General features: G+C 49.3%; 1 protein-coding gene across 2 annotated transcripts in view; it reads left to right on the forward strand.

The window, feature by feature from the left end:
• The window catches only part of PSD2 (pleckstrin and Sec7 domain containing 2), an 87,437-nt gene that overhangs the window by 18,840 nt on the left and 54,815 nt on the right, over positions 1-13,782 (forward strand). For both annotated transcript variants that reach the window (XM_039485215.1, XM_039485216.1), the window contains exons 4-5: positions 8,680-8,760; positions 9,428-9,540. In XM_039485215.1, the coding sequence (XP_039341149.1) occupies positions 8,680-8,760; positions 9,428-9,540 (194 nt within the window). The remainder of the gene's footprint in view (positions 1-8,679; positions 8,761-9,427; positions 9,541-13,782) is intronic.

Raw genomic sequence — 13,782 nt, forward strand, 5'->3', positions numbered from 1 at the left:
GCTACAAAGGGATAACTTCTCCTATCACTGCACAGTTCAACACCATGTTAGTTTCGATCTCCCTGGGTGATTCCAGTAAGGGTTAGTTCACAGGCTGTTTTCTCTTGTTGTTCTTTCGAGCCTGGATGATGTTCCCTTTCCTTGTTCTGTATATTTGTGAGGTTTGTGCTTGTTACCAGTAAGCCTGGATTGTCCAATGGGGGTTGCATACAGATGGAAGAGGAGCAGAGGTGAAAGTAAGCCGGTACCCCCCGGTACGGTGTACGGTGCTGGACTGGCTCCCTCAGGTGGCAATTTAAAAGGCTTGGGGCTCCCAGCAGCGGCTGGAGCCCCGGGCCCTTTAAATTGCCGCCAGAGCCCCACTGCCGGAGCCCCCGGGTAACAGAGGTGGCCGGGACCCCCTGGGCTCCGGCAATGATTTAAAGGGCCTGGGGCTCCACTGCGGTGGTGGCAGCTGGGAGCCCCAAGCCCTTTAAATCACCCTGGATCCCTGCCACCGCTACCCCAGGGCTCTGGCAGCAGGGCTCAGGCAGTGATTTAAAGGGCCCTGGGGCTCCACTGAAGTTAGCGGTGGCCGGAGCCCCGAGCCCTCTAAATGGTCCCTGAGACCCGGGGCTCCCAGCCGCCTCTGCAGCTGGTTGTGGGCTCCCAGCCACCACTACCACAGCCGGAGCCTGGGGCTCTAAAGGCCCCGCCCCTTCTGGTTGAGGCCCCGCCCCTGCTCAGGACTCCAGCGTACCGGTAAGTCCTTTAAGTTACTTTCACCCCTGAAGAGGAGGATCCTGGCCCTGCGAGTAAGCCCCACATTGTCCTTTCCATCTGATATCTGACCCCAGTTTATGGGCAGCTTACATTAAAAGTGCCACAGTCACTCACAGGCTCCACTACAATTAGAATATTAGGCCTGCAGCCCTAATGTGTACAACTCCTGCTGAAATGAACAGGAGCACTGGACAGAGAAGAATCAGACCAGCTCGTATCATCTAATACCTGCAGCCCCTCTTCTGCCAGTCACCTGCTGCATGAAAGGGCAAGAACAAACACCAATGAAGCATAGGCTGCCTCATCGCAGGTGACAATCAGGGGACCTATAGGATGGCATTTCGGACAGTGATTCAGAATGCTGCTTGCATTATCTGCCATGAAATAAGAATACTGAGGCCCCAGAAGAGAGCATATTCACAAAGCCACTCAGGCAATAATGAGAATACACAGAGATGACAACTACTCTACTGCACCGTGAGCCATCAGCTGCCCTGTAGTGGGCTGGAGAGCCCCCATGGCCACACCCTTCAAACCTGGACTGGATGTGGCAATGTGACCTTCTCCCCTGGCATGTAAGTAGTTTTACTGCACTTCGTTACTTACTCTTAAGAGGGAATGTCTTTGAATTCACAGTAGAGGGGCAAAGTTGAGCTTGGAGAATAACCCAATTCGTTATGTAGAATATTGTGGCTCGAGAAATGATCTTAAAACAGTGCAGTATGTATCCACTTCTAACCCTTTGCCGATATTCAGGGGAGAAATATTTGAAAAGGTCAGAACTCCTGGGTTCTGCTCCTGGCTCTGGAATAAGAGTATTGGTAACTACAACGATCTAAGAATCTGTATTAGTCGCTACTCCTTTACAAGAAGAGTGATCTTTGGAGGAGGGAGAAAACACCAGGCAGAGGTTAGATATTGGCCCTATGGGATTTTCTGCTTGGCCTGGCCCACTAGCCCAGGGAATTCTCTAACCCCTGATTGGGAGTCTTATTGCTTTCCAGACAATGGTTTCCCTATACTGTGTAAATTATACTATGAACTCATATAGGGCCAGGCCTGGAGTCTCTCTACCCTGGTTGGTATTGATTTAGGACCTGATCCAGGCTCTATTCTCTCTGATCCAGTGCCCATGGAAAGCAATGGAAAGATTCCCATTGATTCCCAATGGGTCTGGAATCTGGTCCTTAATCTTCCCTGAGGGAGTCATGGCTGCCAGTGTAACCTGTTTGCTAATTAACATGTTTTTTGTTTCCTTGCAGGGCTGGGGGCCTTCGACTGCCCCTTTTATGCATGGGTGGAGATCCATTGCAATAGATCCTCCTACTCCAGCCAGGCGCAGAGGTGGCAAGCGATGCAAATGAACACAAGGGAGGAATGGGGACGTTTAACTTGTGCGATGCCGTGGAAGCTGGGATCTTCCAAGGCACTGGAGCGAATAGTCTCTGGGTTTAATGAAGAGGGGCTGATGTGAGGCTTTCCCAGTGAGGGGTGTCCTGGGCTCTTGAATGTGTTTCCTGCCTTGATTCGTCCAAAGCCGGATCTGATGACCCAAAGGGCACGCTGCATGACCTGCATCCTCTCCCAGCGAAGGGAAAGGGAATGGGACATGGAGGCCACGTTTCTGGCAGGAATGACTCTGCAAGAGTTGTGTTTTTCATTAGAAATCTTCCTGATCTATTTTGATGAGCTGTTTCTAATGCATGTAATGTGTGTATTGTGCCTGCAGCACGGGATCCGCGACACTGTACGTTCAAAATACATACAAATGCCAATAAAATCAAGCACCACTTGCTTTATGGTGGGACTCTGTCAGATCTCGTAAGCTAGGCAAGATCAAGCTACAGCAACATGTGGATGGGAGCTGTGCTTAATTTGTAATGAAAGAGGTGCTGGGGGCTCAAGCAATTTTTTACATTCATAACTGATGCAGCAAGCCCAGAGGTGCCGGGGCTCTGAACTGCCAAGGCCAGAGGTGCTACAGCTCAGCCCTAGCAAGCCTTGGCACACATTAAGCACTGGATGGAAGACCTCAGCGGAAATCTCAGGCACTGTAGGTAGTGGAGCTGGAGATGTAACTGGGCGGCTCTATTCCCTCTAACTTAACACTGAGCCAGTTCCCCAGGGTGAGGCTCAGAAATGATGCTTCACTGACACGGCCTCCCTTTGGCTGACATGGAAAGCCAAGGTCCTAACCAGCGGTGGCTGCTAATGTCTCCACAGCTCTCGTTACAAAAAATAAAAGTGCAAGTCCAATTCTGATTCCAAAGCCACCCAAACAAACAAAAACACAGCAGAGCCAGCAAGTTGCCCACATAGATAAACCAACAATTCCATGACCCTGAGCTCAGATGCTGCAAAGGAACCATTAGCACAGCCCTGCTCACCTTCAGTTATTAAGTCCATGAGATTCCATGCAGGAGTAAAGCTTTGCATTTGGATCCACTTGCAGGATTGGGGCCTTAAGTATACCGTCTTTTGTCTGTAGTTATCTCTGAGGTTTATGTCTAAATTTGTAAGGGCTTTGGGGCAGTGATGTCCTCTGTTGTGTGAAATTCCTCACACACTTTGGACTTATAAAAATAATACCGTCATTCATTATTTGTATTAGGTAGCGCTACAAGGCTCCTTTCTGCTAATGCAGATGTTAGCCCAACGTCCTGGACAAATTCCAACGTAGATCATTACATTCTGCCTCCCTAAATTAACCCTGCAATTTTCACTGCAAGTATTCTTCTCTTCCTGACCTCAGCCGTTGTGTTATGTTGTTGAACACTGTCTCACTCCAGACGCAGCACCATTACAATGATGGATGAATGATCCCTGTGTGGCTGGCATATCAGTTGGTAAAATGCTTTGGGATCCTTTGAGAAGAAAGGCGCTATATCAATGTAGAATAATTAGCATTAAGCATTACATTTTTCATGAGCCTGAACAGGGCCATCATTATATGAATTACTGGTGCTCCAAAGGGCATATGCTGTTAAGCTGAGATAATTACCCATTTCTCGCAAACATCCATCAATTATTCGTTCATTAATTTTTGGTATTAATATAAAATATTAATGGAGGCATCACTAGCCTACAGTGCCACAGGCAAAGAGCAAACAAGCCACATAGAGAGTTCTGCACAAGGGCTGGGTATCTCTGCAGCCACAGGAAATGCACTGACTTTTATACAAAACTCCTTTGCCAGGATTTTCAAAACTGGAGGCATGAAGTTGGGCCCTTGAGCCCATAGTTAGGTGCCTAAATAAGTGGCCTGCATTTTCAGAAGTCAACCAGCAGTTACCTTTGAGCTCAGGATCAGGGCCGAAGATCATGGCAACTGACCAGCACTTTTGAAAGATCAGGTCACTTATTTCGGTCCCTGAGTACAGGGTGAGATTCTCTGCTGCCCCGAGGTGTGTGGGCAAAGATGGCTTTCAGCTTATGACACCTTCCTACCTCCTGATTCAAGGCTGCTCCTTCTTCTTAGCGTATGCGCAACATGCCTCAGGTGGCACGTGACCAGGATTCAGCACCAAATTTGGACTGCTGGTTGGATTGTTAGCTTCCCCGGCCCGGGCTGGGTACTGACGGGGAGTGTGATGTGAATGCTGATCCATGCCCCCCTTTGAAGCTGCAGAGAGTCAGAATGGATTCAGTGGTGTGTGCTATGCCCCTCCCCCTCATATCTGCAACACCTGTCAGCTCTGCTCCAGAACACCACATACACTGTGGGCTACCTACAGCAGCCTAATACATTGCCTAAATGGTGGAAATCTCCCCTGGCCCTTATCAGCTGTTTATGGCCCCCATACGCCACTCACACAGGGAGGAAGGGTCTGTCTACACTGCAGCACAGTTTGAAATAGCCGAGCTAGCTTTGATCTAGCTAGATTCAATGAGAATAGCAAAGGTAATAATTGGAGATATACCCATCTCCTAGAACAGGAAGGGACCTTAAAAGGTCATCGAGTCCAGCCCCCTGCCTTCACTAGCAGGACCAATTTTTGCCTCAGATCCCTAAGTGGCCCCCTCAAGGATTGAACTCACAACCCTAGGTTTAGGAGGCCAATGCTCAAACCACTGAACTATCCCTCCCCCAAGTGGAGCCATGGCAATGCGGGATGTCCAAGCCCACCTGGGATCCTGGATATGTTCTTGAATGGCTAACCCACGCTGCCACCACTTCATTGCTATTGTTATTGGAGCTAGGCTAGATCAAAGTTAGCTGGGGCGTGTCTACCAGGGGCAGCTCTAGACATTTTGCCACCCCAAGCAGGGCGGCATGCCGCGGGGGGCGCTCTGCTGGTCACCGGGAGGGCGGCAGGCGGCTCCGGTGGACCTCCCGCAGGCGTGCCTGTGGAGGGTCCGTTGGTCCCGCGGCTTTGGTGGACCTCCTGCAGGCGTGCCTGCGGAGGGTCCACTGGTCCCGCGGCTCCACCGAAGCCGCAGGACCAGCGGACCCTCCGCAGGCATGCCTGCAGGAGGTTCACCGGAGCCACCTGCCGCCCTCCCGGCGACCGGCAGAGCACCCCCTGCGGCATGCCGCCCCAAGCACGCGCTTGGCGTGCTGGGGCCTGGAGCCGCCCCTGGTGTCTACACATGCGGCAGTCAGACCTCTGAGTGCAGTGTAGATGGAGCGTTAGGAGCCTGATTCTAGACAGCCCAGGTATAAAATCAGACCCCAATGGTCTGCTGAGAATTCCGTAGCCTGCGGCTTGACATGGCTGTTTAGGAAATAGATTGTGGTCCACACGTGCTGGCTACATTGTACATAATGGCTCTGCAGATCATTTTAAAATTCATATGAAATGCAATGACATTAGCAAACAGCGGATGAGTTAATGAGACATAAAAGGCATTTTCAAAATATGCCCTTCGCAACTTGTCCTTGTCCTCCTCCGTCCCCGACTGAAATGTCTTTCATGGGCAAGCCCTGGAGATGGAACACTATATTCAGCTGCAATTGCCACTTTGACAGGCAACATCTTCTAGATGCTTTATAGTGCCAAGAGGCACATGCTTTAGAGTCAGAAGAAAATGGAACCTGTAAAAGAGACCCAACAGGATCCTCTGGTTATTCTCACTCAGTGTCTCCCTTGTCAATTTGGCTTGGTCGTCAAGTTAAAATACCTGGTTTCTGTCTGCCAGGGCTGCACACTGAACCTGGAATTCAAGCCATGTCCTTCCCAGTCGCACAGCATTAAGCCATGAAGAGAGTGCAGTAGCTGTGTCAGGGCATATCGGTGCCAGGAGTTTCAGGCACCTGAAAAGTGCATTAATATCTTATGAACACAGTGTCTCACTGCAGTCAGAGTGTAGATGTCACAGCACATCTTGGCCAATACGAATCTTTAACAACAGCTTTGTGGGGGCCGTTTGCACTGTCTCCTTCCACTCTGAAGTGTAGTTCCTATAAAAGGATGAGAGATGATAAAGAGCAGGTGACAGATGCTTTTCCTTTGTCATTTGGAGCAGAGAGGATTTGTGGCTTGATATCTATTTCAACCTGCTGTTTTTGATGGCTCCCAGGGTTTCATTTGGGTTCCTTCCCCCCAAACCCAACTTCAGAAGCTCTTTGGTCTGTCAGGAGCAATGTGTAGCCCAGCACTAGCAGCCAGAACTAACAAAAGGAGCTCTACCTGTTCAGCTCACCAAAAAGAAGATCAAGTGGTGACTTGATGACAGCGTATAAGAACCTTTACTGGAAGAAAACGCTGGGTACTAAAAGACTCCTTAATCTAGTGGAGAAAGGTACAAGGAAAACCAATGGCTGGAAGTTAAAGCCAGACAAATTAAACTGAGAAAGGTACCTAATTTTAATAGTGGGGGTGATTAACCCCTGGAACACATGAGCAACTGAAGTGGTGGATTCTCCATCTCTTGACACCTTCAGATCCAGACTGGATGCTATTCTGGAAGAGATGCATTGCCCTCATGCAGACCAACACTGTCTCATTGTTTCCTGGTATGCCTCCATTGGCCCATCTGCATCCATCTGTTGTTTCCTGTCTTATACTTAGGTTGGACACTCTTTGGAGTAAGGACTGTCTGTTTGCGCCAGCACACTGGGGTTCTTGTCTGTGATGACTAGTGTTCCTAGGCGTTATGGTCATACAGATAGTAAATAATACAAATAATGATAGGCTAACACAAGAGATTAGGTTCAGTACAGGAGTAACTAGGTGAAAATCTCTGGCCTGTCTTTTACAGGAGGTCAGCTTTATGGTCCCTTCTGGCCTTCAGATCTATAAATCTATGAACTTACCTTCTTCCATAAAGATTAAAACATGGCATAGAGAATCGTTGCTGGTGAAAATTCCTGTGATCGCCAAGTGGTGTTATAGATGGCCAGGTCCAGAAATGCAGCTGAGAGGACCATTCCAAAACCCATGTTTTCCTTCAGCCCCTCCTCACTTTTCCCCTCCCCTAGCCTCTTTTCTCACACACTCCATCCCCACAAGGGGGCCTGGTTGTCTTTCGCTGCTCCCTGCCCACTGTTTTCTTCCATCCCTGTCACATAACAGGTGTAAGACCTTGTGTGTGTGTTTCAGTGAGCTGGTCCCCGCCGTGTACTGGTGAGAGTTACTCCATCACTCTGACATCATCGAAAGAGCTCAACAAGCCTAATCCACTGGCTTTGTCTAAGTCATTGTCTATGTCTCCTCTAGTGACTGGACCCAGCAAAGACCCTGCTTCTTACTGTACTTACCTGTAGCTCAGGGGTGGGCAAACTATGTCCCACGGGCCGGATCCGGCCCCTCAGGGCTTTGGATCCGGCTCGTGGGATTGTCCCCCGTGGCCGCCACGGGCCCCGCGCCGCTTTCAGCAGCGGCTGGCCCAACGTTCCTGCCACCCCCAGACCCTTCCCTCCAGGCACTGCCCCCTGGAAAGTGGAACGGGGAACCGCGGCCAATGGGAGCTTCGGGGGAGGTACCTGGAGGCGCGGCAAGGGCAGTGCACACGGAGCTCTCCACCCCCCCACCCGCAGGGGCCACAGTGCTTCCTGGAGTGGCACAGGGCCGGGGCCAGGGCAGGCATGCAGGGAGCCTGCCCTGGCCCCAGTGCGTGCTGCTGCCACCCCAGAGTCTGACCCCTCCTGCACTCTACCCCTCAACTCCCTGCCCTAAGGCTCCTGCCTGCACCGCGCACCCCTCCTTCACCCCAACTCCCTTCTCTGAGCCTCCTCGTACACCCTGCACCCTCCTGCACCCCAACCCCATTCCCTGAGCCCCCTGCTGACGCTTCACCCTGTGCAACCTGCACCCCTCCTGCACTCCTGCCCTGAGCCCTCTCCTGCACACCTCACCCCTCCTGCACCCCAACTCCCTTCCTTGAGCCCCCTCTTACATCCCACACCCCTCCTCTGCCCCAATCCCTTGCCCTGAGCCCCTTCCTGCACACCGCACCTCCTCCTGCACCTCGCACTCCCTCCCACACCCAAATCCTCTGCCCCAGCTCTGCATACAATTTCCCCAACCAAATGTGGCCCTCGGCCCAAAAAGTTTGCCCACCCCTGCTGTAGCTGAACGACTCCTTCTGCTCAAATGGCAGGGACTTGTGCTGGGGGGCCTAGATTCAATGCTCACCATTGACTCTTTTGTCTCTGTGTAGGCAGCCAGGATTCACTACACAGACAATAAAGGGGCGATTTTCAAAGGTAACTGATGGAGTTAGGCCTCCAACTCCGTTTTCACAGGTGCAAAGGGCTGTTAGGTGCTCAACGCTCATTAAACATCCTCGAGGGTCACCGAACTGCCCTTTATGCCTGTGAAAATCTCCCCCAAGGATTCAAGGTGGGGGATTTTAGAATCTCTGCAAGTATCTGCTGGAAGTTGGGTTGCCCAGGAGAGGAGACTCTGAGATTCCTGTTATAAAAAGGGTGTTTTTCGCCTATGGGTTAGCTGATCGCTCCCTCTTTAATTACAGCAATGAATTTAGCAAGTTGGTAGCAGAAGAATATCTCAGTTTCTTTGACTTCACTGGGCTCACCCTGGACAAAGCACTCAGGTGAGCCGCACTGTTTTCATTAAAAACCTACCCCATGATGAACTGATCTAGAAGCCCAGTGTTTCCAATTTGCCATGTAGTACAGCCCCCCTCATGCAGTTAAGGTCTGACCACTGATTGTGTGTATAATGACAGCTGGGGGCTGACAGATGTGTTGGGGTAACGGGAATCCCAGCTGTGTTTAAATATTTACCGTGATATAATGATCGGCACAATATGCTCCCATTGGAAACAGGGTCGGAGCTGCACGAGCCTCACTTGGCCTGAGCTCGAAGGGGGTTGGGTCTGGGGTTCTCTCTGTGGAAAACACCAAATTAAAGTAACACCCAGTTGACCATGAGGCAAAGCCAGCCCCAGCTGTACAACCCCAGCTGGCACCATTCTCCTGTGTGAGGGACAGGGCTGGATTCAGGGAACTGAGCTGGCACAGAGCCCAGCATGCGGGATATTAATGGGAACAGGCCATCGGGGGCAGGGCAGGGTGAGAAGATGCCGCTCTCTGAGTGGGGTCACACAGAAGCACACAGGCCCCAGAGCAGCTCCACAGCTGCTCCATAGCCTTGCAGAAAGGCTGTTGCCCCTTTGCTCCCTGCACAGCTCAGGTGGGGCCCTAGGCTGTGGATTTCCGTCTAGACCCGTAAGCTGAAATGTCCTTTTTTATTTGCAGAACGTTCTTGAAAGCATTCCCTCTGATGGGAGAGACGCAGGAACGGGAGCGTGTGCTGATCCATTTCTCCCGGAGGTACTGCCAGTGCAACCCAGAAGAGAGCACGTCGGAAGGTACCTCCCGCCTCCTGTCAGACACCTCACCCTCCCTGACAGTGCTGACAGCTGGTCTGCTGTACAGCCAAGAGCAGAGATCTCAAAGCGTAGCCTGGGGTCTGCTGGTGGCCTGGAGGCTGCTTGCTGGTAATCTGCAAAGTGCTGGCTAGTGCTGACTCAGACAGCGTGAGCAATTCCTTCCTGAAGGACAAAGCAGGGTTGCACTTCAGGGAGGGGGACATTTATAAATAGTGCATAGCTAATAATTGATGAATGGATGTGACATGCAGGGGTAATCTGTGATGTAGGTGGTTATAAACACAGCAGAACAAGGTGGTTCAAAACCATGCTTCTAAGCAACCTGTGGGCTCCCATAGCAGTCTCTGGTTATTAAAACCTCCGTTAAATATCTATTAGCCTTTTATAAACGATTTAGAAATGGAACCTTAATATAAAGTGTGACCCAACAGGCTTATCTCACTAAGGGCCACTAAAATCCACAGATACATTATCCTGAGACTTCCCCATGGCAGACATTGTGGCAGATGCTACAAATCAGTGGCATGATCATGTAGGGGACAGGAGGTGATCCACGTGGTTGCAGATGGAAAGGGAGGGGCCCATAGGAGAATCTCTGCATTAGAATGTCATCCACACTAGGAAAAAGTTTGAGAACCCCAGTCTAGATTACTGGCGATGGTACTGCAGGTGATTTCCTTACCATGATACAACTTCATGTGCAGTGGTCTTGCCAGTATATTTGTTGTCCCATTTTGTAGAGAAAACAGCTAAGCTTTTAATTTGAGCAACCTCCTATGACTATATTGCTGCTCCCATGATCTGTATTAATTGTTCCAACAAACCCTATAAAAACACAGTTGGGGGAGGGGGAGATTTTTTTTATTTGAAATATTTATTCAAGCAATTCCCAGTACAAAGATGTGAGAAAACAGAAGGTGTGTGGGTGAGGCCTACAAGATCAAAGGGATTGCACAATGAAATGCCCTGGGCATACTATGCAAGCAGAAGTCTGGACAGCCCATTATAGTGCAGTCCTGCAAACATGAGTTTGACAGCTTTGTCATTTGTGCTGAGCATTATTGTCTTCTGCTGAGAAGAGCACAGGGGTCAGGAAAAGAGATCTCCTCAAGTGAAGTTACAGGTCGATGGTGGGAATAGAGGTGGGGCAGGCTTTGGGTGGTGGGCGGGGCTGGCTCCAGGCACCAGCTTATCAAGCAGGTGCTTGGGGTGGCAACTCGGGAGTGAGGCGGCACTTTCAGGGATTCGGCGGCAATTCAGCGGAGGGTCCCTCACTCCCGCTTGGAGCGAAGGACCCCCCGCTGAATTGCCACAGATCGCGATTGCGGCTTTTTTTTTTTTGACTGCTTGGGGCGGCAAAACCCCTAGAGCCGGCCCTGGTGGTGGGAGAATAGCCAGTATTTCACCTCGTAGGACTCTTGGTTGCAATCCCTGCGAGGGAATGTTTAAATCCAAACTAACTGGCTCTTTCTAGTGGTTTCGCTTGTTTGATTGCACAGAAATATTTCTGTTGATAAAAGATTTTGCAAAGCTGTATTTTTATAAAATCTGCAGGCCAAATCCTTTCAACTTCACATAGTGCTTTCAAATCTGTTTGTGTGAGTAAGTGCTACTCAATGTGAGTAAGACTGGCAGACTCTAAAGGCTGGGCCTAAATTGACCGTAGTGTCCGTTTAACAATACTATAATAACATTATTAGAAACAGTTCATGTGCACCTGCAATTCCTGACTAGCTTTGGCAATCCAAAGAGAGAACATTCTTACATTACATTGTACATTTGCTAACTAAAATGCTAGCAAATCCAGTCTCCAATTCGGGATAGCTCTTTGCCAAATTTAGCTTGCAAAAGATGAGTGGTTTTCAGACATTTGTGAGATGGCTGAAAGTCAAACATGGGTTGAACTGTACAGTTGGTGGAATATAACATACTGTTTGCAGTCAGCTGCCTAAAAGGGCAAACACCAGCTCAAGACAAGATTACAGTTACATGATGACAAAGCTATGCTGTGCAGTGAGTTATAATCAATTTGTGTAAGGTCACGGTCCTGGCTGAGTCTGCCCCTTGTGGATGGTCACCAGTCTGTGGTAGTGAACCAACCTTTGGATCCCACCTGCTGGGTTTGTATAAAGGCCAGGCACTGTCTCTGCTTCCTCCTCTTGGCACATTCCCAGGGTGCAGACTGCATGTCTGAACTCCTTCCTTGGGTTGGGAGACTCCACAGGCCAACTGCTCTAGACCCCAAGATCAGTGCTGAACCTCCCAAGGATCTCCAGTTGCTTATGCATCTCCCATGCAGCGCTTCCCTCCTGCCTCTGCCCCATGGAATGTCTGGTTTATAATCTGATTCTTCAGGAACATGTGGCTGCACACTTTACTCTTAGGGTTTATCTACAAAGGGACAGTCAGGAAAATTAATCCGAATTCAGATTAAGCTAAACCAAATTAAGGCCACTTTAATTCTGCATGAGAGTGTTTACACAGGGGTTTAATGCAGTTTAACTAATCCACTTTAAATTTACATCTTTAGTTAATTCGGATTAATTTCCCAAGTGTCCCAGTGTAAACAAGCCCTTAGAGAGCACAGGACATTTACCAATCTAGGCAAATCAGCAAACATCTTTAACACAACCCCACTCTTGAATCCTCACTGCTACTGAGTCCTTGGGATTTGGACCGTGTCCTTGGGTGAAGGCAAAGCCCCACTTCCCTGGGGAGGGGGTGTCTGTTTGAGTGGTGGAATGGCTCCATTTCCTTACAGAGCATGTCATTTTTCAAAGCAGCCTGTGTCACTTTTGTTTGTTTGTTTCTATACTTCTGCTGGGGATTTTCCATGCTCCAACCCCCTAGGAATTACTAGGGCAGAGTCATCAAAAGTCAATGATTCTGTTGGTAGCAGCCTCATTGTTCTACCAGGGCAGAGGAATTGAATGTTAATGGACCTTGATAGCTCTGTCACACAGTCTCCAGATATAGCTGCCAGCTTCCTGCTACAAGATGGATGATCACCTTCACAACGACTGTTACAAGTACCAGTATTGTTCCTAAAACTGCATGGAATTCATAACTGGACCCCAAACTATCCCATAAGGTATGACTGTACAATTAATACCAATGGCTGTTGCAAAGACTTTGGGGTTTAATGTCCCTTCCGTGAATGATCATGAGACACGTTATTGTACATATTTCAAAACAGCAAATAAGTTGGTGCTGGACCGGAGGTAACCTGGCCCCTGAGAGTTGTGTTCTTGAAGATAAAACAGATTTTGACAGCAAGACTTTCTCTGACAAGTGTCATGTAGACAAGAAATTTGGGTTCTTGGAGGCTCCACTGAATGAAGAGTGGTAGGAACTATGGCCCCGGGAACAACAGTCAATCCAGTCTGGTAAGTTCCTTTTGTCATATTCTTTATGTGCTTCACTTACACATTTGTGATGAGACTATGTGTTTGACAGGTTGTTTTCCTCAAGTCACCCACCTATTTCCAGCTCTTCTATCATCATCAATATACCTAGCCCCTGAAATGCTGGCATTGCATCTGTGCAGTGCACGTTCCCGCATTGCAGCAGAGTATCTACCGTCTGGAGGATACTGTCTCCCTCCGTCTTCCACGCACATTCCACATCGCTCACGTTCACTTGATTCCATTCATGGCATTCATTTTCCCAGTGGCTTGGAGCTCAGACCAGTGTTGTGTGCTCTTTGGCCCAGATACTCAAAGGTTTTTTGGTGTCCAACTCCCAGAGGGAGTTAAGCACCTAAATATCAGATTGTGGTGTCTCAGGAGATCATGTCCCCTATAGCCCAGAAGCCCGGATAGGGAAATATTCCATTCCCTCTGGATAAATACAAGTTGCATCAGAGTATTTCATCAGAGTATGAATTTCTGCTCTTTATATCTTCAGCCATGTAAAATGATGGAGTGTTGTCTATTGGTTACAGAAGTGGGGGAGGGAATCAGGAATCCCAAATTAGGTTCTCTGCTCTTCCCCTAACTCATTGTGTGACCTTGAACAAGTCACTTAGCTTTCCTGTGCCTCAGCTGAATTCTCTGTAATATAGGGGCAAACACTTATGTCCCTCCCAGGGCCCTTGTGTGGGTTAACTATAGACGGGCTGCAGTGAGAAGGTTTATCATCATCATCCTCACAGCTACATCAGTTCCAGCCTTCCCTCCTGAACCTGCAATCAATCACCACCCTGCTATGCTGGGATGCTCT

Source organism: Mauremys reevesii, linkage group 8 (genome assembly GCF_016161935.1).
Source record: "Mauremys reevesii isolate NIE-2019 linkage group 8, ASM1616193v1, whole genome shotgun sequence".
In the NCBI taxonomy this organism is placed as follows: domain Eukaryota; kingdom Metazoa; phylum Chordata; order Testudines; family Geoemydidae; genus Mauremys; species Mauremys reevesii.